Here is a 23,866-nt window from a genome sequence, read left to right on the forward strand (position 1 = left end):
TCAAGAAAGCCATCTTTTTTTTAGCAACAGGGTAAAATATGGGCCAGGAATTTGCAATTATAATTATGGCGAAACTGACAATGTTCACCGTCATTACGACTGTGAATCTGACAGCAACTTCTGGCATCTGCACATGGACAGTTAAACATGGAAATCCGTAAGTTGCTGTCATTGATACCCTGCAGGGTGCGCTGTTGCAGTCTTCGCAGATGCAGTCAACACCAAATCAGTGAATTGATGTGAACTTCAACTTTTTACGCACTATGCTCTCTGTAAAGCCAAATGAAAATGCTTTAATCAGAAGAAACTAAGTTTTTAATGGCGTACTAAGTCATAATTACCGCTGAACAACCTTGTTGGCCCAGAAAAACTAATTTTGTGTGTGGAGTCTCATTCCCTCAGAAGAACATTTGAAAACTGCATGATATTTATATTAAAAGTTAATTTTTATTTTATTTTTTAGTTTATGATATTTCAGCTTTTACTTTAATCTCATGTGTATGTCCCAATCTTTATTTTGATTTAGGTATAATGATTAAAATGGGAATTATAATCCCTGCTTTTTACTTCCTGCTTTGCTGTCTGAGATAATTCTTCAATCTGATTGGCTGATCAGCCTGCCTGCACTTTTGCTGGATGCCACAAATGGTGCAAAATTTAGGGGCCAAAATTGACCACCACCCGAAATGAGTCACACCTACCGCTCTCTTGAAGTGTTCCGGCCGCCATAATGGCAGTCGGCCGACAAAAAAAATTGAGTCACCAGCAGCGCCACCTACCCTTTCAGAGCGGCTGCGTCGCCAAGACACAGAAAGGGTGCCAACAGCAAAAGCTATCGGGGGCACCGACCGGCAGCACAGCTCCCGCAGGGCAATTTTAAAAAGGGCCAATTTCACGTGGGGCAATTTCAGGTAGGGGTCGCTGCTGGTCGGTAAGGAGTCGGCACGTGCACGCCACAGTGGGACAACGGGCAGAGTGGTCCCCTACACAGCTCCAAAACTGAGGAAGGGCAATTTACAAAATGGCAGCCCCTCCACAGACTCGGTGGCCAGTCTGCACCGACCCATGGCCACCACTTTCAAGCGGCCACGGGCCTGAAAGAAAAGGGCAATTTCGGCCCCTTGAAGTCATTTTGGAACAGTCTAAAATCTGCTAAATCTTTGTGGGTAGCTTTTCTCGAGGTCAGCGGCTGGCGCCATCCCTTCACCACTGGCCACAAAATCCGAGCCATGGGATCCCCCTGCCTCTTCAATTCTAAGGATTTCCGACTTTAACAATACTGGACCTTGTCTGATTTTTAATGTTATACTTTAAACTTTATAATACAATAGTTACGACAGTGCACACTTTATGATGACAAAACGTGTGGTTCATAAGAATTATGTGTTACATTTCCTGCAGCACCTTTTATAACTGCTCTGATTTACCCTCGGTTACATTAAATGTGGAACTAACATAAGTTGATCGATAAAATATAGCCGTAGTACATTATATTCATAATCTGAAATAATCAAAACATTTCAATTCTTTTAATTCTGTCTGTTCATTAACATCACAGTAATTGAAAGCAAAATCATCCTTAATTGTTTTTTAAACCCCTTCCCTATTGTCTAATTCGGCGCTAAATCTTTTAATTGGAATAAGCGAGATTTGCAGGCTTGGAGTGCATTGGATCCAACATGTGACATCTGCTGGTATAATTAGGACCAAGTAAATTAAATGGAATCTAGCCATTGCCTATAGTCTTACCACCAGCATTTCATTTTGCAGTGACAGTTAATTTAAACTGATGCTGAGTAAAAAGACTGTGGTTTAATCGATTACAAAAGACTTCAGCTACTAAAGTGAAACTGCTCCACAAAATATTCCACGCTCAATCTCTTTCAACAGACAGCTGTGTAATGTTCAAACTCATCCACTACCTTATTCACGAATAGAATTCAGCTTGCCCTAAGGCCAGATGATAGCTTTTACATTTATACACAGAAAAGGAGAGAAACGCCTCCACTTGTTCCATTCCTGCACAAAATGAGCATTAAAAATGGAGGAATTTGTTGATTTTACTCAAATGAAATATTTGTCCACTTTCCAACAGTTTTAAAATTCCTCTCTTGCAGAAGCTGGTGTAATAGTAGTTAACAAAAGTACAAATGTTTCATGAAAAAGTGACTTGTTCCTTATTAAGGTGCTGTTGAGCTGCAATGAAAGGAATTCCTGCAAAATTCCACTTTAATAGGTTCCCCATGTAAAATGTGTATTATTGTGCTTGATCAAGGGAGGTATTAGACACGTCGAAGCAATAGACAAACTCGTCTATGTTGGAGAAGCAGAGGCAGGAGGTAATTAGAATCTAACTAGTTTGACTTCAGTTGGCAACCAGTAACTAGTGGGGTGCCGCAGGGATCAGTGCTGGGACCCCAACTATTTACAATCTATATTAACGACTTGGAAGAAGGGACTTAGTGTAACGTAGCCAAGTTTACTGACGGTATAAAGATGGGAGGAAAAGCAATGTGTGAGGAGGACAAAAAAAAATCTGCAAAAGGACATAGACAGGCTAAGTGAGTGGGCAAAAATTTGGCAGATGGAGGTCATGTACTTTGGTAGAACAAATCAAAGAACAAGTTATTATTTAAATGGAGAAATATTGCAAAGTGCTGCAGTACAGCGGGACCTGGGGGTACTTGTGCATGAAACACAAAAGGATAGTATGCAGGTAAAGCAAGTGATCAGGAAGGCCAATGGAATCTTGGCCTTTATTGCAAATGGGATGGAGTATAAAAGCAGGGAAGACTTGCTACAGCTATACAGGGTATTGGTGAGGCCACACCTGGAATACTGCGTGCAGTTTTAGTTTCCATATTTACGAAAGGATATACTTGCTTTGGAGGCAGTTCAGAGAAGGTTCACTAGGTTGATTCCAGAGATGAGGGGTTGATTTATGAGGAAAGGTTGAGTAGGTTGGGCCTCTACTCATTGGAATTTAGAAGAATGAGAGGTGATCGTATCGAAACGTATAAGATTATGAGGGAGCTTGACAAGGTGGATGCAGAGAGGATGTTTCCACTGATGGGGGAGACTAGAACTAGAGGGCGTGATCTTAGAATAAGGGGCAGCCCATTTAAAACTGAGATGAGGAGAAATTTCTTCTCTCAGAGGGTTGTAAATCTGTGGAATTCGCTGCCTCAGAGAGCTGTCGAAGCTGGGACATTGAATAAATTTAAGACAGAAATAGACAGTTTCTTAAACGATAAGGGGATATGGGGAGCGGGCAGGGAAGTGGAACTGAGTCCATGATCAGATCAGCCATGATCTTATTGAATGGCGGAGCAGGCTCGAGTGACCATGTGGCCTACTCCTGTTCCTATTTCTTATGTTCTTATGTTCTTATAATGGAAAGTAAAATTGGGCGGGGTGTAAAACGAGGGGCTGATCTCATCCCCTCAGTTTCCTGCCAGGCTGATTGGGTTATAATTACCCCCACAGGGTGGAGAACACGCCAGGCTGTTCTGACAACAAAGTGTCAGTCACAACCAGCATGTGGTGCTCCAAGACATGAATTACCATAGATGTCAAGTTCATGAGGTACATTTCTATAGTACTGCATAGCTTCATGAGAAGGCAGAACTGAAATCTAGTGCTACACAATTTAATACCCATGTTAACATTGCCTTACAAATGACTAAGTCCGTACAATCTGCATGTTGTAACAGGACCCTCAAAATTTAGTAAACCCACCGACATGGTATGATTATATTTCGCTTTGCTCCTGGTACAGAATTTCAAGTTCAGGACCCAAAATAGATTCCAGCGCATCAGATCTACTTACAGGTTGCGATGTGTCAAAAAGACTATTCTTTCTAAAGTGACCACAAGAGTTGATTCTACTGACGAGCTTTTCTCTTCCAATTGTAACAATAAAAAGTTGGCAGCGCAAAGCATGCATTGACAGCTCTGTACTGCAATTAAATGTTCTATAGAGGGCCTATATTTTAATTATGAAATGTGTGCGCAAGTCTAAAGTTAAAAATCTTAGAAAAGAATATTCTCCGTATACCAATGAGTAGTGATACTGAGGCACAGATTTGTGAAAGGCAGACAGAATACTGACCTACAATTTATAACAATCAGCAAAGCATATTATTGTTATTTTTTTCAATGCACTACTATATTGTGAACCCACATGATTGCTGGGGGATGGTGGGGGGGGGAACAAAGGGAATATATTCCTTTTGTAAAACCTGTTTGATTCAAGTACAGTAAGATACTTGCATTTTTTGCCACTTTATATTTCATATCGAAACGTATAAGATTATGAGGGGGCTTGACAAAGTGGATGCAGAGAGGATGTTTCCACTGATGGGGGAGACTAGAGCTAGATGGCATGATCTTAGAACAAGGGGCCGCCCCATTTAAAACAGAGATGAGGAGGAATTGCTTCTCTCAGAGGGTTGTAAATCTGTGGAATTCCATGCTTCAGAGAGCTGTGGAAGCTGGGACATTGAATAAATTTAAGACAGAAATAGACAGTTTCTTAAACAATAAGGGGATAAGGGGTTATGGGGAGCGGGCAGGGAGGTGGAGCTGAGTCCATGATCAGATCAGCCATGATCTTATTGAATGGCGGAGCAGGCTCGAGTGGCCATGTGGCCTACTCCTGTTCCTATTTCTTATGTTCTTATATTGCAAAATTGTGTTTGCAAATATGATTAATGCATAAACAATCTGAGTTATAACTTGCAAGTTCTTTGTCTCTTGCCACATTACTCCTGTTAAACTATCTGAGCTGATTTCCTTCTCATAGTTTACAGGAATAGCAACCATTCCAGGAGTTGGGGGCATATGCATCATGACGCTGTGGCAGAAAGGAACGATCCCATCAATAATAATATCAACAAGGCTTGCAATTCTATTAATACTAAACAGAGGGCTGCCAATGCAGTCTACTCATGTTAATTCCAAGTCTTTTCATTTAAATACTGGATAATTCAAATTACACTTAAAAGATTTCCATGCCATTTTAATGCAATTGTTTAATTCAAATGACTGGATAATTTGAATTTTGGGGGTTGAATTATCAGGAGTAGATTATAAAAGACTGAACGCATTCAGATTTTCACACTTTCAGCTGAATCAGTAAACACAGAAAATGCACACTGCATTCATAAAGTTTTACAGATTTTATCTCATTAAGTACCTTGTTAAATACTTAGCAAGTGGTTTAGCATTAATATTGCTGATGCATTCTGATTGGTGAATTGCTTGTGATTTCCAACAAAATCAATCTCACAGGAACCACACTGTTCAAAATAGTGCATCTCTGCAAATTAATTTGCAGGCCATAGAAAACAATAGGCCTGATCACATTTTCTGTATGAAATGAGAAATTTGTTCCCCCAAATGACTTAGCTTCATTAAAGTAGGTTATTGCTCTTCAAAAAAAAGACAAAAGCTTTGCTTCCATCCAAGGACCAGATTAACAGGAATTTAAAAAAAATCTATTTGTAACATTAAAATAAAGTCATTGGCAAGAATAAGGGAATTTTTTTTTGCTAGGAGGAACTAAAACAAGAAATTTCCTCGAAGATAAATTATGGGATAGATAATTTGTATTGTGCTCAAAAAGCTTGTAGCAGCAGCATCTCTACTCACATGTCAATAAATCTGACAAGTTTAGTGTTCAGTATGGTGTAATGAGAATGTTGGGTTACATTTTGCACATCTTGTAAAATAAAGTAAAAAAATGTTTTGACAAGCAGTCTTTGCAAGAAGCCTAACTGACTGGTGGAATATGTCAACAGTGCCTGACGTGCTGATGTAGTTTTACTGAACTGCAGGATAAAAAATAATCTACTGGACTGACCCTTACTTAAAACATCTGTATAGGTAGCTGTACTATTGTGCAATATTATATAAATTGGGCTTTCAAAAAAAATTACATTGAAGTACTTTAAAGCAAATCATGAAATTAAGCCAGTCAAAATAAAAAGAAAAGACTTGCATTTATATAGCGCCGTTCACGACCTCAGGCCCTCCCAAAGCGCTTTACAGTCAATGAAGTACTTTTTGAAGTGTAGTCACTGTTGTGATGTAGGAAACACGGCAGCCAATTTGCGCACAGCAAGCTCCCACAAACAGCAATAGCCAGATAGTCTGTTTTTGTGATGTTGATTGAAGGATAAATACTTTCCAGGACACTGGGGTAACTCCCCTGCTCTTCTTCGAAATAGTGTCATGGGATCAATTATGCCCACATGCGAGGGCAGAGTAAGCCTCGGTTTAAAATCTCATCCAAAAGATGGCACCTCCGACAGTGCAGCACTCCCTTAGTACTGTACTGGAACTTCAGCCTAGATTTAAGTGCTCAAGTCTCTGGAGTGGGACTTGAACCCACAACTTTCTAACTCAGAGGCGAGTGTGCTACCAACTGAGCCACAGTTGACATAGCATAAGTATTAATAAACTATGATTAAAGTCAACACCCTTTTGTTTTTAATCTGTTCCTGTTGATGTTTTAATAATATTTTTAAGTGTCTAGTGTTTTATTATTAGGGGAACTAGGATACTGTATTCAGCAGTGTTAAGAAGATGAAATGATAAAAACACTAAAGAATCTTGAATTACGAACTGTATTTATTAATAGTACCACAACTTCTCTCCTGGCCGGCCTCCCACATTACATCGCCGTAAGTTTGAGCTCATCCAAAACCCTGCTATCCGTTTCCTAACTTGCACTAAATCCTGTTCACTCATCACCCCTGTGCTCGCTGACCTACATTGGCTGATGGTCCAGCAACGCCTTGATTTTAAAATTCTCATCCTTATTTTCAAATCACTCCATGGCCTCGCCCCTCCCTATCTCTGCAACCTCCTACAGCCCCACAACCCTCTCAGATCTCTGCACTTCTCCAATTCTGACCTCTTGCACATTCCCGATTTCCTTTGCTCCACCACTGGCAGCCCTGCCTTCAGCTGCAAAGGCCCTAAGTTCTGGAATTCCCTCTCTAATCTTTCCCACCTCTATCTCACTCTCCTCCTTTAAGACACTCCTAAAATGTACCTGTCTTAATATCTCTTTACATGGTTTGGTGCCAAATTATGTTTGATAATCGCTCCCGTGAAGCACCTTAGGATGTTCTACTACATTAAAGGTGCTATATATATGCAAGTTGTTGTACTTTTCTACTTCTTCACATAATGAATCTCAGTAACTCTTATCTGCCGATTTCCCCAATCACACCATCATTACCATTTATATAAATACTCAGCAATAGTGAAACAGTGTAGGCTCTTAATACTATCAGTACTTTCTAGTTGTTTTATTTTTAAGTCAATCCTTCTTTAAGTCAATGCTGCGCAGTAAAAATAGCAACGCATTTATGTCAATGTTGCTTCAAGATCGATTATAAATGAAATAAAATATAATAGATTGCATTAAGCACATTATCAGTGTCTTGCTAGGATTGACCAATAAGCATTTCAGTAACTGTTTAATTTACACATTCCACTCTCTTTTGGATAAGACAATGGCCCTGAAATTGCAGTGTCTGTGATGGCATACACAGAGTATGGATTCCCTTTGAAATGCCCCGCAAGTTTGGGATTTCCACATGCGCCTGCGCACGCGTGAAATCTTGAACTTGCAGTCTATCAATGTACGTGTTGAGTGGCTATCCGCAGGGGCCCTGAAAAAAACAATCGCTGGCGCAGAGCTGGGCTATTTGCCCAGCAACTGTCCAGCAATTGCCTACGTAAGTCTTACGGTTGATGCAAGCAGGTTCAGGATCTTAAATTAAACATTTTCATATCCTAAATTGTGACCGTACACTGTATTAAATGAGTTTTTGCAAATATTGGCCTGGATTACAGTTTTAATGATGTATAAAATTATTAAGCAAAAAAATTACATTTTTATTAAGGTTGGTGGAATGAAGGTAATTATGAATAAAATCCCAATTATGTTAATTGTATAATTGTTACATTTTGGGATTCTATTGCATGTCATTAGGGGATTCCCTTCATAAATGATTTAAATGGAATTCTGCTCACCGATTGGAGGACCAAGTCCATGTGATCCCAAGTACGCTTCTGCACCGCCTGCACCCCGGGATCCATGGGTCATTAAGCTGCCCTCTGCCTCGAGGCTTGAGACTGCATCTTTTCGCAGCCTGGGCACCAGGGGGTACTTTAGTAATTCTTTTGTGGGTAGGAGGTATATTCTGGTGGTATGTCTCCAACTGCAATTTCAAGCCCATTGTTCGTGAGCCCCAGTACTTGAAGTGGGGTGCACGTATGGTGCATGTATACAGTTATAAATTAGTAGTCTACTTCTATTCATCATCTTTATTCTGCTTCAATCTCTGTGATCTTTTCTCTATGATCCGGAACTTGTGATCTGTCGGAAGAATCTTCTTGACAGATCATATGCAACCCCGGGAAAAGGGCATCCACGGGCGGAGAGTTAGGCTATTTGCCCAACTACTGCTCAGTGAATGTCCAGGGAGAAGGTAAATGCAGCATTCCTTGTGGGCCAGGAGGAACAGAAGTGCTTCCTCCCAGCCCCCCCCCCCCATACAAAGACCCCCGGGATTCGGAAGCGGACCCCCCATCCCCCTCCCCCCTGGGTCTGGGATCGGTCCTCCCCCAGGATTCAATCTCCCCCGGGATCAGACTATCCCCCCATCCCCCAGGGATCAAGGATCACCCCCCCTGCTACTCCCCCGGGATCAGACAATCCCCCCGGGATCAGGGATTAGATTGGACTTACCTTCTCCTGAGTCCTCCTCGGGAGACCTCCCGCCTAACTGGAAGCCAAAACTCCACAGCATGTGGGGAAACCCTGACTTCCGGGTATCCCATCCGAAACTCTATTCTCCCACCTACATTACCCACTCCTGTTATAATCCAGGCCAAAGTGAATTCATGGGCTACAACTCTGTGAATATTGTAATGCAAGAGTTGTATCCCACCGCAATATAATACAATCTAATTCAAGAATTATGGAGCAACATGACTTTTCCAACGAACTCTCAATTGTGGCCTTATCTATTACTTGTGGCAAAGCAGATATGCTAGAAAGCAACAGGGAATGGTGTTACTGGAGACACTAAAGCTGTCCGATAATTATGACCGTACTTGACGTAATATATTATTCTGTATATATTAACAACTAAAGTTCATCAAATGAGTCTAGAATTAGTCTGCACTCTGCTCGGTAAATACAGGGTTCTTTTGTGGGGGGTGAGGAAGGAAGAAAAGGAAGATGCATCCTTAGGTGGCTCTCTTATAGTCCCATATATTAGATAGATTTTAAAATCTCATGCTCCTGAAGCAGAGCTTTGCACTGGGAGCATATATTGGGATTCGGGAGGGAAGTTAAAATTAATTGATGGACACAGTCGGAACAAGTATTGCATTCTGGCTTGGGTGCTCCACTACAAGACAATTATACTGGCCTTGGTGAGCAGGAAATACCTGAAATGAAGGAATTTAGGTAAAATGAGAAACTGTGTAAATTCAGGTTGTATGCCAGGGGATGAGAAGAGTAGCAGTGATTGATTTTGATGTATGAAATAATGAAAGTGATAGACAAGCTAGATAAAGAATGACCTCTCCAATTAGCGATCCAGAACAGCGGATGCCAATCAGGCGTCCTGGGGCAACTCGCCAGTATGAGGATGACTATTTTGGGTATGCTGCCTTGCTGTGGTAAGTCCTTGGGGGGGAAAGAGAGTAGGAGAGAGCTAGTGTGGGCAGGCAGCAGCCCACAGTACTGCGCTGGAGCCAGAGGGGCTGCCCTGCTTTTCCCAGGTCCATATGAAGGTAAGATTAAAAGAGAAAATGTACCTTTTTGGTGGCAGTCTCCAGCGATCCCTTTAAGAACTGCTGGTTAGGTTGCTGAAGGACATAAAAGATTGAGCAGAGCAGAGCAGGCCACAGTGAATTCATAGGCTACAACCCTGTGAATATTGTCATGCTCTGCTCAGTGCTAACCATTTCTGCAGTGGCTCCTGAAACACGTGTTAGGCCCCTCATTTGCACATGCAAGGGGCCCAAGGCATGTTGCAGGCAGCAGCCAGAGACTCCTGAATATTGCTCAACTTAATATGATGTCCAACATATTTCAGGCGCCCTTGGGGCATGGGAGACAGCACTGGGAAATTGGTGATTTATGCCACCATTCTGTACCTGTATGGTTCAATTTCTACCCCATAGTCTTCAAATTTGAACTAACAGTTAAAAGTAAATCCAGTAAAAAAAAAAAATCTTTACACAAAGGGAATATGGAATCCACTGCCTCAAAAAGTCACAGATGCAGAATCAATTGAAGTATTTAAAAGGAGGATAGATGTTTACTTAGGACTAGAGGTACTATGGGCCCAAATTTAATGAAGGCCTCCGCCCGCCCAAGTGCCACCAAAAGGACCGCTGATGGCTGCCGAGGTACCTGACGATACTTTGGGCAGGGTTTTCATCAACAAGGTCCCTCGAAGGTCAGCGGGCGGCAAATGAGCGACTTACGCCGCCAATGTGGTCAGCAGCCGGCGGGAGCTCCCAATCTTGACGGCAAAGGCACTTGCCGCCCAAGTGCCGCCAGGGATGGAGTCGGACCTAGGGAGGGTCGAAGACCTGCAAAGAAAAATCAGTGGAAAAAAAACCCATCGGAACACCTTCAGGGAACCCCAATCAGGTAAGTCGCTGTGAAAAAAATATTTAAAAAATGTTTACCAACTTTTTTTTTAATGATCTTCATTCTCACTGTTGGGGACAGACCAGCCTCCTCGCAGCGGCCCACCCCCGTTCTGGCGCCGACTCCTGCCCGTGTGAATATGGCATCTCAGCGGGCGGGAGTCCACTTACACCACTCAGCCGTCTACTGACGTCAGCGGGCGGTTCCCCTCTCGCCCGCTCCAGCCCAAATCAAAAGTGGCACTGGGCAGAACCCAAAGAGGAACATCGGCGGCAGTGGTCGGTGAATCCATCAATTTCGGGCCCTATGAGAGATGATCTCATTGAAACATACAAAATTCTTACAGGGCTTGACAGGGTAAATGTAAGGAGGATGTTTCCCCTAGCTGGGGAGTCTAGAATCAGGGGTCACAGTCTCAGAATAAGGGGTCAGAGATGAGGAGAAATTTCTTCTCTCAGAGGGTGGTGAATCTTTGGAATTTTCTATCCCGGAGGGCTGTGGAGGCTCAGTCGTTCCGTAGATTTAAGACAGAGATCGATAGATTTTTGGATAGTAAGGGAATCAAGGGATATGTGGATAGTGCAGGAAAGTAGGGTCGAGATAGAAGAGCAGCTATGATCAGGCTTGAGGGGCCGAATGGCCTACTCCTGCTTCTATTTTTATGTTCTTTTGTTATGTTCTTATGTACTAAGAGATATGGAAAAGGCCTACTCCTGTTCCTGTGCTTCTAAATGTTAAGAATACACTGTTGTGATGGAAATTAGCTAACCAAATAGCAGTCATTATGATTTTATGTTTACCTCCTGGTATGATCAACACTCATTAAAAAAGTGAAGTCAGCACAAATGAAGGAGTAATTTCTACCTCAAATGAAAAGGAAATAAATGAGACCATACCTTGGTGTCTCAGTTATGAAGGTACGGCTGATAAAGTTCATAGACATCCTATGGGTCTATTTAATGCCACTTCCTGGCTAACCAATGTCAAAATCTGCTTTAGGAATATGGAAAGATTGCAATCCCCATATCCAATTTCCTTTCACGCCATCATCTCGCCCCCTTCAAATTTTCTCTGCCACAAATAGTAAAACTTATCCTTCAAGCAAAGCCGATTTCACCCAAGGGCAATGAGGCACCTCCTTCAACAGCTTTCTCTGTAGACTGTTAAACATAAGCTCCAATTTTTCTGCACAGCTTATCCCTTTTACACTGGATCAGTCTTGTTGATCTGTTCTGTCCCCTTTCTAATGCAAGTGTATCTCTTTGTGGCATGGCAATCAAATTAACATAAATGATTCCAAAATGAAGTATGTGCATTGTAAAGCCTTATCATAACCTCCTTAGATTTATATTCATGTATCCTGGCTATATATTTTAACATTCTATAACCTTTCACAATTACTTCACCACATTGTGTGAACACTGAAACTGATTACTAGTAATCTCAGGTTCCTTTCAAAATCCCCCGTGTTAATTCAATTCCATTGTATGCTTATGTCGTACATTTGTCTGAATTATGTGCAATACTTCACAATTATCAGTTTCACATTTCATTTGCATTTGCCTGCTGGATTGCATAACCAATCCATATGCTTTCACAAATCTTTTGCGTCATCTGCTGTTTTCCTTATTCTTTGTAATCAGCAAATTATGACAGTTTACAGTAGTTTGATTATCCAGCTCATTTTTTGGAAGTGGAAAGAACGACAGGTTCAAAAGAGAAATAATTGCAATAAAGATGCAAACAAAAAAATTAGAAAATTAGAGCATTTTTAAAATGTACCAGAGAAACAAAACAGCAAAAAAAGAGAATAAAAGACACTGATAAAAAAAGAAGCAAAATCACAAATGAAAGAGAGGATTAAGGGAGACAGGTCTCATTGTGCCGACTGACCCCAGTCTAGCTTTAAAAAATATCTGCTGTCATGTTATTATTTTTGACTACAACATCCACTAGTCTGATCAGTGCACAAAGATCACAAAAAAAATCTAATGTTTAGTTTTACCATACGTGGCATTTTGGCCACCTGTCGAATGGAACATACCGTATTTGTAACCTCAGCTGCCAGTTGCCGAAGGGAAGGCGAGGCCAGAGTGTTCAGGCTTCCATTTCCCACAACAGGGTTGAATAGGTTAATGTAGGCCACAGCGTTACTTTGCAGTACATGTTCCATCTCCTGAAAAATAGGAACATGCCTGCTGTATTATAACAGATAAATAAACAAACAAGTCCATTTATTTTCCATCCACTGTGAATTGAAAACTCTTACTGCACAATCTACTCAATGCTTCATTTCTCTGCATGTTTTTTTTAAATGCACACTAAAAGTTTTAAAATGACTAATAGTCTTGTCATTCAATTTCATCTCACTGCTTTCATTTGCAATCAATGCATGTCTCTGGAGCATATAGTAAAGCAAGCTAAAGTTTATTTTTGTTTGCATACGTAAAGCTTAACAATTATGTTACAATTATCAATGCTGCAAAATATGACTTAAAAAAAAATGTCATTCTACCACTTGAAATGATTTATCTCTCCTTAATGTTCCGCTCCTAAAAATAGTGGCCTGTAACTGGTTTTTAAGAAATATGCTGGAGTGGGACATGTTAACCGGCAGGAGAAATTACCAAGCCCAAACAAAGAAAATTGGACAATGTTATTAATTGTTGCAATGTACTCAGATTTTCAGTAACGTTTATAAAATCAGGAGTAATGGCTGGTTAGATGGGCTAGAATCATCTGAATTCAAGTCCAGGAAAGAATAGAAAGTGCTGAATTCAAGTCCAGAATAAGAGCAAAAGGTGTTGAGCTGCTCATCTTACTTAATGGCTGTTGTAAGTCTGAAGAATTTTGACCATCCCAAACCTAGTGGGCATAAGTTCCCCATAAAACGGGCCTTACAATTCACAACTGATAACTAGTGAGTTCAAAATATGTGTGTTTCAAGGGGTTCAGATAATTTCTAGTTTCAAAATAGGAACACGAGCCTTGAGAAAATTCAATGAAGTTCGTTGATAAAGTTTTTAAAGCAAGAGAAAGCAAGAGTCCATAGGGCACCAAGCACACCAACTGTTTGAATATTTAGACCATGCGAAATTCGATCACATCCAAAAACAGTGCAGACAGCTGATTATCATGGGCCTTTCTCTGCTACCCGGCCCTAAATGATCCCTTACCCAAATTCTTCGCAAGTCCCCACCTTCCCAATGCTTCCAGATATCGAGACCCTGCTCCCCTGCTCCCAGGTGCCAACAACACCTCTGACCCACTCCCCGCAAGTATTCTAATGACTGAGCCTCTCCATGTGCCTACATGGCTTACCGTTTCCCCAAGTACATCAAGACCTCATTAAGGTGCTCCTAGATCCCAGTACCCTGCGACCCAAACCATTCTGACGCCCATGAATGGCCCAGGTCCCAAATATCCAAATCACTTAGATTTAACTTTTACTATGTTGGTTGGGCATTAAAACTTCCTTCCAATGTAAAACCGGTGCCGCACAATAGGGCTGATTTTAAATTTTGGGCAGCTGATTGGCGGAACATGCCAGCAGCTGCCCAATCTGACAACGAAGAGGCTGGAGCCATTCTGATACCTGTGCCTCATTTAAATGGCTGCTCACCCTAAATGGGCATTCCGATGCAGCTCACTGGATTCAGACCGGAGGCTGCTGGACCAGCAACACTGTTAGTCTGGGGGTGGGGAGATGTCGCAAACGCGCGGGGGCGGGGGGTTGAGGGAACCAGTGGTGGCAGTAGCCTAGGTTATTTTTGTGAGGCTCACTCCTGCTCTCTTGCTCCACAAAAATTATTTAAAGCTTATGTTTTCAGTAAGTTTCCTTAGACATCATAGGACTCCTACTTGCAATTTAAAAGGGTAAGTGCTTCGACCAGCCAGTGGTAGGCCCACTAAAAATGTCAGTGGGACAAGCCTCGGTTTTAATGGGCGGTAAGTCTACCAAGTCCATTTTAAGGCCATTACCGTCCATTAGCTATTTCAGCAAGTTAAACTCAACCCTATGCAATGCTCAGAATATACTTTGATAGGTAACTGGTTAGCCCAGAGAAATAGGAGTTGGCAGTCTCAGAGTTAAGAATTAGGGGCCAAAGTTCAGTACCGCCCCGTTTGGGGGCGGGAACCGAGGCAAGGCAAGACTTCCTGCACCAGGCGCGGAAGTCCCGCCCCGGCAGCGAAATTGGGGTTACTGCCCCCGAGAGGAAGCGGAGCGCAATGTCGCGAGCTCCTCTTCTCCTCTGGGGCGGGACTGGGGTGCTAACCGCAGGAATTTTCCAGCACTACGTGGAGAGCTGCATAGCGCTGGCGAAAGCACAGGACCCTCCCCTTCCCTTAAAGGGAGGGGCACGCTGCGAACCCTGCAATGGCGAGAAGGGGTCACCACTTCACCACCGGGAAGTGGGGTGTCGTGGCAGCAGCCCAGCACAGAAGTGGAGTGCCGGACTGCAATAACGCGACACGGACCCCACGAATTCGACAAGGCAAGGCCGCAACTGGTAAGTTGGCTATTGTAAAAAAAATTGTGCACCGCACCTCCCATTTAATTTTTGTCCCGCGAGCAGAGTGTAACCCCATTTGCGACTCCCAAAGCTGGCATGGGCACGACCCACGGGGGCCTCATGGGGTGCTACCGAATTTTCGCTCTGGGGCAAAAACAGGTAGCTGCGCACAGCGATGGCATTACCGAAATTCCGCGGGAGGCAGTAGCAGCCGTGTGTGAGAAGTTGTCTGTGCCCCGTTAGGTGCACTATCGGGAGGTGCAAACAACATGAATTTCTCCCCCTTAATGTCATTATTTTTTCCAAAATCATGAACTTATCAATTTTTAACAATTTATTCAGGTACAAGTATTATTTAAGTATTTCAATTGTGCTGCCAACCATTTTCTTGTTGATCAAGTAGAATAAATAAACATTAATTTCCACATAAATGTGCAACCTGTGCTACTCAGCCTGTTAGAATAAAATATTCTGATTAACAAGTCACCACTGTGCGCAGCTTTTCTGAGTCACCACCGTTAGTTATGCAGATACCACTTCCTGACGACCTTGATAATATCTCATATATACTTAACTTTTTACAGGCGTATTCGTGACTGCCAGTGCACAGTATGATTCATATAATTACCGTTCATACAGTGGCGACTAATAATTATGATGACTAACACATCATTGTTGCCCAATTATACAAATGTCACTTTTTGGTACAGTTCCAAGCAACTGGCACACATTATGAATGGGCAGTCTTGCTAGCAGTTATATAAAAATTTTACATGTTCTTCCTATATGTTCTTCAAATGGGCAGTAAAGTCTCAGAGCAGTAGCTTTTGGTCCACCTATAACTATATAAATCTCCCATCTAGCATTCATTTTATCCATCACACTTAAAGCCAAACACTTGAGCATCAATTTTTTCTATAGGCAAATCTTGCATCTGATTGACTTAAATTTTATTTTCATCAAAGAGTAACAAATTACAATTTAAACAATAGCAAACACAACAACGGGAACTGGGCAAAGCAGGTACATAAATCTCCAATTAAAAACTAAGGACAGTTGAAAATAGGTACTTAATAAGGAGAAGTCAGCAAAGTCTCCCAATATTTTCTGCAAAACCTTTCATCACCAATTTGGACTCTCCATATAGTCAGAAACTTAGTACTGAAAATAAAGTTTCTAACATAATAAATGTCTATGACTACAACTCCCAGAATTTTTATATAACTGACAACAAGACTGCCCATTCATAGACTGTGCCAGTTGTTGTTTGGTCGAACTGAGATGAGGAGAAGTTTGTTCACTCAGAGAGTTGTGAATCTTTGGAATTCTCTACCCCACTGGACTGTGGATCCTCAATTGTTAAATATATTCAGGGTTGAAATTGATAGATTTTTGGACTCTAAGGGAATCAAGGGATATGGGGAGCAGGCAGGGAAAGTGGAGTTGAGGTCAAAGATCAGCCATGATCTTATTAAATGGCGGAGCAGGCTCGAAGGGGTGTATGGCCTACTCCTGTTCCTATTTCTTATGCTCTTAAAATACTTGTGGCACAATGCCAGGAAACCATTACGCGTGGCTTCAAATGAAATACAAATTTATTTCATTTTGGATTAAACATCAAAACATAAAAAATTAATGTTTGAACTTAAGATGTAATTTTTGAAAGAAAATATGTATATGATGTATGTTCAAGGGGTTATTTATTTATACAATTTATGTTTATTGCACCAGTTTAATTACCGTTCGATAGGCAAGTTTCCTCCCACTCCCCACTTGCTCTTCTCATCCTCTCTCTAGAATACTATTCCGATTTCATCTCCAGTTGTAATGTAGAGTCCTCCATATAGGTTTCTGTGGACCCTAGTCACCTGCATTGTCTTTGATCAGCAAATTAACATATTGCCACATCCCTTAGAACATTTTATCAGATAAAATAACAAAGCAGCCATTTGATCCCAAGACACCTTTTTCTCCCATATTACATGCAGAGATTTATTGGCAAGTGAGGGGAAAAAATTATTTCTTGATGCATCCAATAAATAAATAAAACACTATTTTCCAGGAATCCATCAAAACACCCTTCCTTCAAATCTCATAAACTTCTTTCTAAATTCTTTTAATTGAAATCTGCTCCCTTCTCTCACGTCTGACTCACCATGAGCAACATATCATGTTCATACATATGTCATATTTTACATATTAAAATCTGTGAGAACAAGAGCAGGCATCGATGACGAGATCCAACACTGCCTCCAGTGTGCCAGGGCAGCCTTTGACTGCCTGAGGAAAAGAGTGTTTGAAAACCAGGCCCTCAAAACTGCCACCAAGCTCATGGTCTACAGGGCTGTAGTAATACTCGCCCTCCTGTATGGCTCAGAGATATGGACCATGTACAGCAAACACCTCAATACACTGGAGAAATATCACCATCGATGTCTCCGCAAGATCCTACAAATTCCCTGGGAGAACAGGCGCACCAACATCAGCATCCCCGTCCAGGCCAACAACCCCAGCATTGAAGCACTGATCACACTTGATCAGCTCTGCTGGGCAGGCCACATAGTTCGCATGCCAGACACAAGACTCACAAAGCAGGTGCTCTACTCGGGAGCTCCTTCATGGCAAATGAGCCAAAAGTGGGCAGCAGAAACTGATATGTCCTTACTCTACAGTATAAATGCACACGAGGCCCATATTTGAGAGAAGGTCACTCTGTGACCAGTTACCTTTATTACCAAGACCTCAAGTGATGAAGGTGGGTGGAGCTTCCCCTTTTATACCTGAAAGTCCAGGTTAGGAGTGTCTCCCACAAGTTCACCCCCTTGTGGTCAATGTTCTCAAGGTATACAACTTAGGTCAGCTTATACATGGGTTACAATGATAGTTGAATACATGACAGAAACATTACAAGGACACCAAAGGCAGTGTAAACCAGCCACCTGCTCCAATTCTGGCCATTTAGGGAAGTTTGGCCAGCTGAGAGTTACTCCAGTTCTGCTTAGGCCAGCGTATGTGGCCTCTGCAGAAAAACCCTCCCTAGAGTTAAGGAGATTGGCGCAGAAGATACCAGGAGACACTAAAAGAATTGAAAAACACATAGCAGCAACTTACCTCCAACCCTGCCCGAAGGCTGTCCGGTCCCATTCTCGGTCTCCAGTTTTCACACACACACACACACACACACACACACACACACAGAGAAGAAAGGAGATATATAAATCCGGAGACCGAGAATGGGACTGGACCGGGGTTGGAGGTAAGTTGCTGATATGTGTTTTTCAATTCTTTCAATGTGTTGGGAGCTGGCTGTATGCTTCGCTTTGCAATGGTGTCCCTAGTTGCTATGGCAGCCCGATCTTTTTGGCGCAGATCAAAGCACCACCCCCAAAAATAAAGGTCGGGTTACATAAGAACATAAGAAATAGGAACAGGAGTAGGCCATATGGCCCCTCGTTCCTGCTCCGCATTTAATAAGATCATGGCTGATCTGATCATGGACTCAGCTCCACTTCCCCACCCGCTCCCCATAAGCCCTTATTCCCTTATCGTTTAAGAAATTATTTCTGTCTTAAATTTATTCAATGTCCCAGCTTCCACAGTTCCCTGAGGCAGCGAATTCCACAGATTTACAACCCTCTGAGAGAAGACATTTCTCCTCATCTAAAAAAAGCACATATTTTTATTCATGGTTATTGTTTGAGGAATAGTCAAGAAAAGGCTCATTACAGCTACAGGCTCATTTTTCTTCTTTAACATGTAGAGACTAAAGCACAAATGAGTATTTAATTTTGCTATTCCCTTCGGAACGTACCTGGCTTCTGATCCCTTATTCTAAGATCATGACCTCTAGTTCTAGTCTCCCCATCAGTGGAAACATCCTCTCTCCATCCACCTTGTCAAACCCCTTCATAATCTTACACGTTTCGATAAGATCACCTCTCATTCTTCTGAATTCCAATGGGTGGAGGCCCAACCTACTCAACCTTTCCTTATAAGTCAAACCCCTCATCCCCGGAATCAACCTAGTGAACCTTCTCTGAACTGCCTCCAAAGCAAGTATATCCTTTTGTAAATATGGAAACCAAAACTGCATGCAGTATTCCAGGTGTGGCCTCACCAATATCTTATATAGCTGTAGCAAGACTTCCCTGCTTTTATACTCCATCCCCTTTGCAATACAGGCCAAGATACCATTGGCCTTCCTAATCACTTGCTGTACCTGCATACTATCCTTTTGTGTTTCAGCACAAGTACCCCCAGGTCCCGCTGTACTGCGGCACATTGCAATCTTTCTCCATTTTAATAATAACTTGCTCTTTGATTTTTTTTCTGCCAAAGTGCATGACCTCACACTTTCCAATGTTATACTCCATCTGCCAAAATTTTGCCCACTCACTTATCCTGTCTATGCAGACTTTTTTGTGTCCTCCTCACAAATTGCTTTTCCTCCCATCTTTGTATCGTCAGCAAACTTGGCTACGTTACACTCAGTCCCTTAAGCCATGCTAAAATGAAGAAATCCAACGGGGAAACTTGGAATATTTATGTTTGGCGTACATAGGCCCGAAAAATTGGGCCTAACTCTTCAAATACGCCAAAAAAATGCTTTGGGGAAAATTGAGCCCGATAGGGCTAGAATTGGCATTCTGCCCGCCGGATTACCGTCCGTTTTTGCCAGAAAAGCACATTACCGCACGGTACTATCCCATTTAGTCCCGAATTTCGGCCTACGATTACCGCCGGCACTGCTGCACAGCGCCCACCCACGTTTCCCACCCAGAAAATGAAGAAAATTCCCCTCCAACGCTAATTTCCCGAGGATATATACCACCCATTTTTTTTTAGGTACTTACTCCTTTCCCCAGTGTTACGCCTCCATTTTGAGGGGATTTTCTGTGGGGGGGGGGGGGAAAGAGGGGGACGGCTGTGTAAAGTTGCCAGCAGGCTGGAATTTATTTTTTTGTGATTTTCATTGATTTTGTGTATGTTCTGGAGTAGTTATTAAGGGATATTGAATATACTGTGGATAATTGACTTTAATTTTTGTGTACATCTGAACATACTTGTGTGCTTTAAAAGAAATGGGGCCTGTAGTTTCACTGTCGATATTGCTGACTCTTACAATGATTGTTACTCCTCATTTTCCTTAGTGAGTGAGACATACAACAAGAATGGTTTAGTTGAATAATTTTTTTAATAAAACTTGTAATTTGAATTAAACTTTAACAATGTAATTAAATAAAATAACTAATTGTTCTGAATGGAAATTTTAAAAAACAAAACATTATCAACAACAACCAGCAACAACAACAACATCATCAACAACAATAGTAAAAACAACACTCAAACTACCCCTGCACCCTCCTACGATTCAACCTGTGGCCACCTTTCCCAACGCCTTTCCTCTCCAATCCACCCCTGACCCTTGGCCCTGCTCTCTTCTTCCTCCTCCTCCGCTATCAATACCGCTGACCCTGTCCACATCGGGACCAGTATGGCGTGCTGCAGATCACCTCGAGCGTGACTGCTGAGTGGGGGGTGACAATGGCAGTGTTATGTGTGGGGGGACCTCTGGAGAAGCTGGGGTTGCTGAGGACCCATCTTCAAAATCGGAAAAAAGTACTTCCTCCCGACGATCCGGTGCTGTCACCATTGCTGGTATGGCACCTTGGGGTGCCGTGCCATATCCCAGGACCATCGATTGCCGCATAGCATTGGCATTGATGGATCGGTTATTCTCCCTCACTGCCGCAATCAGCACCGCCATGTCCTCCGATTGACAGGCTGCTAAAGCGACAATGTTTGCAGACAACCCAGCAATGGCCCGGAGGAGCTCTCGACTCACGTCGATGCTCGCCCGAGACAGTCCCACCATGTCCAGGTTCACATCTGACTGTCTTGCAGCATTCCCACCTTGCCGGATCAGCCGCTGCGGATTCAGCATGAGGGTCAGTGTGCGCCGCTGCACGTCACTTGGTCCCGCTTCCTCGGACTGGAATCCAGGAAAGTTGGATACCGATGAGGAACCGGTAGCCGCAGGTAGAAAGGACTCTTCAAGTCCTGCCACCCCTCCCTCCTCCTCCACCACCACCGTCACAAAGTTTTGAGGAGTGTTCTCCTCCTGCTCCGCAACCATCCGTTCCACCACCGTCTCTTCCATCCTCATTTCCCCCAATGACTCCTCTCTGGGAGGGGCAGGCGGCTCCATCTGTGCAATTATAAAAACATAACATTAATGGTTGGCAACAGGGGAGGGGAGGGGACAGAGGTATCATGAGAGCAATTCACTTTGCGCAGGCTTATGTGGAGAACAAACATATATTACCGAGAATCATTACATGAACCTATCATAAGCAGAGTAGACAGAAACTACATGACATAACAAAACTTGAGTCCCAAACAGTATGTTGCTTTCCAAGTGGCAGAGTGTGATGAACCAAAAATTCATGTCAGAAGTAACAACATTTAGTGGTCCCAGCATTACATTACATTCTACATTATATAGACATAACATTGAATTACCGCAGTACAGTCCAGGGATTATACAGACTTACCCTCAACAATAACCAGTTCGGCACCAACACATGTGGTGGTGCGATCATAGGCTCCCATCAGGGCTGCAACGCATTCTTCGAGGTCCAGCAATTCAACAGTCTTCGGTGGACCTCTGCCCGTTTTGCGGAGTTCCGCCCTATTGCCGTCTAATTTTTTCTGCAAAGGTGACAAAAAATGTGTAAACTAATTTCACAGCAACTATTACGGAACACACGCATACATATATAGGTAGACATCCTCAATTAACCATCCCTAGTCCTTTCATCAACGAGTGCACCATTTAAGTTTTGTTAGCACACAAGTGTTGCATGATGAATACATGAAAATACAGAGGACTAACACAATGAGATCGATAATGGGAATTAAAAATGACACCAAGCTTTACAATATAATATAATGTGGCACTACTTAAGAGTAATTAATTAGTGCATGATAAAAGGTATTACTTACTCCCGCCAACCAACGATGTCACTCCACCATTTGCGGTACTGGTTCGGCCCCCGCATCACGGGCGCGATGGACGATACCACCTCAGTGATCTCTCGCCATAACCTCTGATACACGTTTGGTGCAGGTTTTCCTCACCCGCCCCATTTTAATTGCTCCCAACGGGCCTCCACTTTGTACACCAACGATTCCTGGGCTTCTTCACAGAAACAAACAGCCCTACCTCCCAGCTACCTGTCTCTCCACTTCTATATTCTGTTTTTGCATCTTATACTGATATTTATATTTAAATATTATTTATTATTATTTTTTATGTTGTACTATTATTATATTATATTATCAATTATGAATGAAAATAGTGTTCCAAATCATTTTACAAATAAATCTAAATAACTCCTCTCTCTCTCTTTCAACACAATCGATCTCCACCTCAGCAAACCTCTCTCACTGGTCTCTGCATATGTGCAGGGTCACCTTTGACCCCGAAATCACAGGAGAATGTCCGCGCATGCGCAGAGACAAAAAAAACGCTAGTTTCTAGGGGGCTGCTTGCCTTTATAAAGGCAAGTAGATCACCGACTTTCAGGCAGTTCGTCACTGCCCGCTCCAGCTCGCTATCACTGCACATCGCTGAGAATCGTCTATCAAAAATCGCGGGAGTGCGCAGCAGCGGTATTCCGGCGGTTCAAAAGACGCAATCGCCAGAATACCGCTAAGAATCGGAACGATCCGATGGAAAATTTTGGCCCACAGTGTTCCTAAAATAATAAACCACTGTAAAATGTATATAGTATTCTATTTTCAAGCAGAAATGCTACGGAAGTACTGAAGGAATTAAACCCACTCTAGTCTAAAATGCTATCTCTGTCAAATTGAGTTTAGGCCTCTAAGCTATGAGATTTTAGCAGGTTAGCTATTAAAACTTGAGCAAGAGCAATTCTATAACAACATGCTTACCCAGTGCCTGTGACAGGATAGCATCGGAGTTAAGTCAGGCCAGATAATGAAAATCAGTAGCAATTGAAAGCTTGTAAGATTGGGAATGGAACTGCCTGCAGAAAGATATTGCTCGTATTTTGAGCTGGATCAGCCTTAGACTGACTGTTCAGGGACTTGGTGAGAAATATTTGACATTTTTTTTTGTGGGACTCCAAGTCCTTGAGTTCATCTTTAAATAGTTTGCTTAAAGGTAGCGTTCGTAGACGTACCTTAGCTTGACTAATCCCAGTCTGAGGTACATAATGCAAAAAAGGCAGCAACATTTTGGAATCCGTCAGCTATATTCCAACTCCCACCAATATTCCTTTGATGACTGTTGTTACATTTTTACAGTAATTGTTTTTGAAATACCCATCGTAAGATTCTGTACAGGGTAACTCACTGTTACTGCAGGTATACAGGGGTTATTTTGCTAATCATGGAAATGCTGGCAACATTGCAATGGGTGAGTGGTCAATTAGCTTAATTAGTAAAAAGAGTATTGCATCACTGTCATCAACAGTATATTTCAATCCAGACTCCAAAAAAATCCTTTCAATAACCCACATCAGCAATTCTGGTCATCAGTAAATCAAGATTGGCAATTTATTGCTGAATTATTGGCAGTTTCCAATGTGGATAAGGATCATTAAAGTTGCTTTTCTTTATTTAAAAAAAAAAA

General features: G+C 42.3%; 1 protein-coding gene across 1 annotated transcript in view; it reads right to left on the reverse strand.

Moving 5' to 3' along the window:
- The window catches only part of LOC139266239 (inactive N-acetylated-alpha-linked acidic dipeptidase-like protein 2), a 795,403-nt gene that overhangs the window by 327,689 nt on the left and 443,848 nt on the right, over positions 1 to 23,866 (reverse strand). Inside the window, exon 9 of the mRNA XM_070884068.1 lies at positions 12,735 to 12,866. Coding sequence (XP_070740169.1) covers positions 12,735 to 12,866 — 132 coding nt within the window. The remainder of the gene's footprint in view (positions 1 to 12,734; positions 12,867 to 23,866) is intronic.

The sequence above is a fragment of the Pristiophorus japonicus genome, chromosome 6 (assembly GCF_044704955.1).
Source record: "Pristiophorus japonicus isolate sPriJap1 chromosome 6, sPriJap1.hap1, whole genome shotgun sequence".
NCBI lineage: Eukaryota > Metazoa > Chordata > Chondrichthyes > Pristiophoridae > Pristiophorus > Pristiophorus japonicus.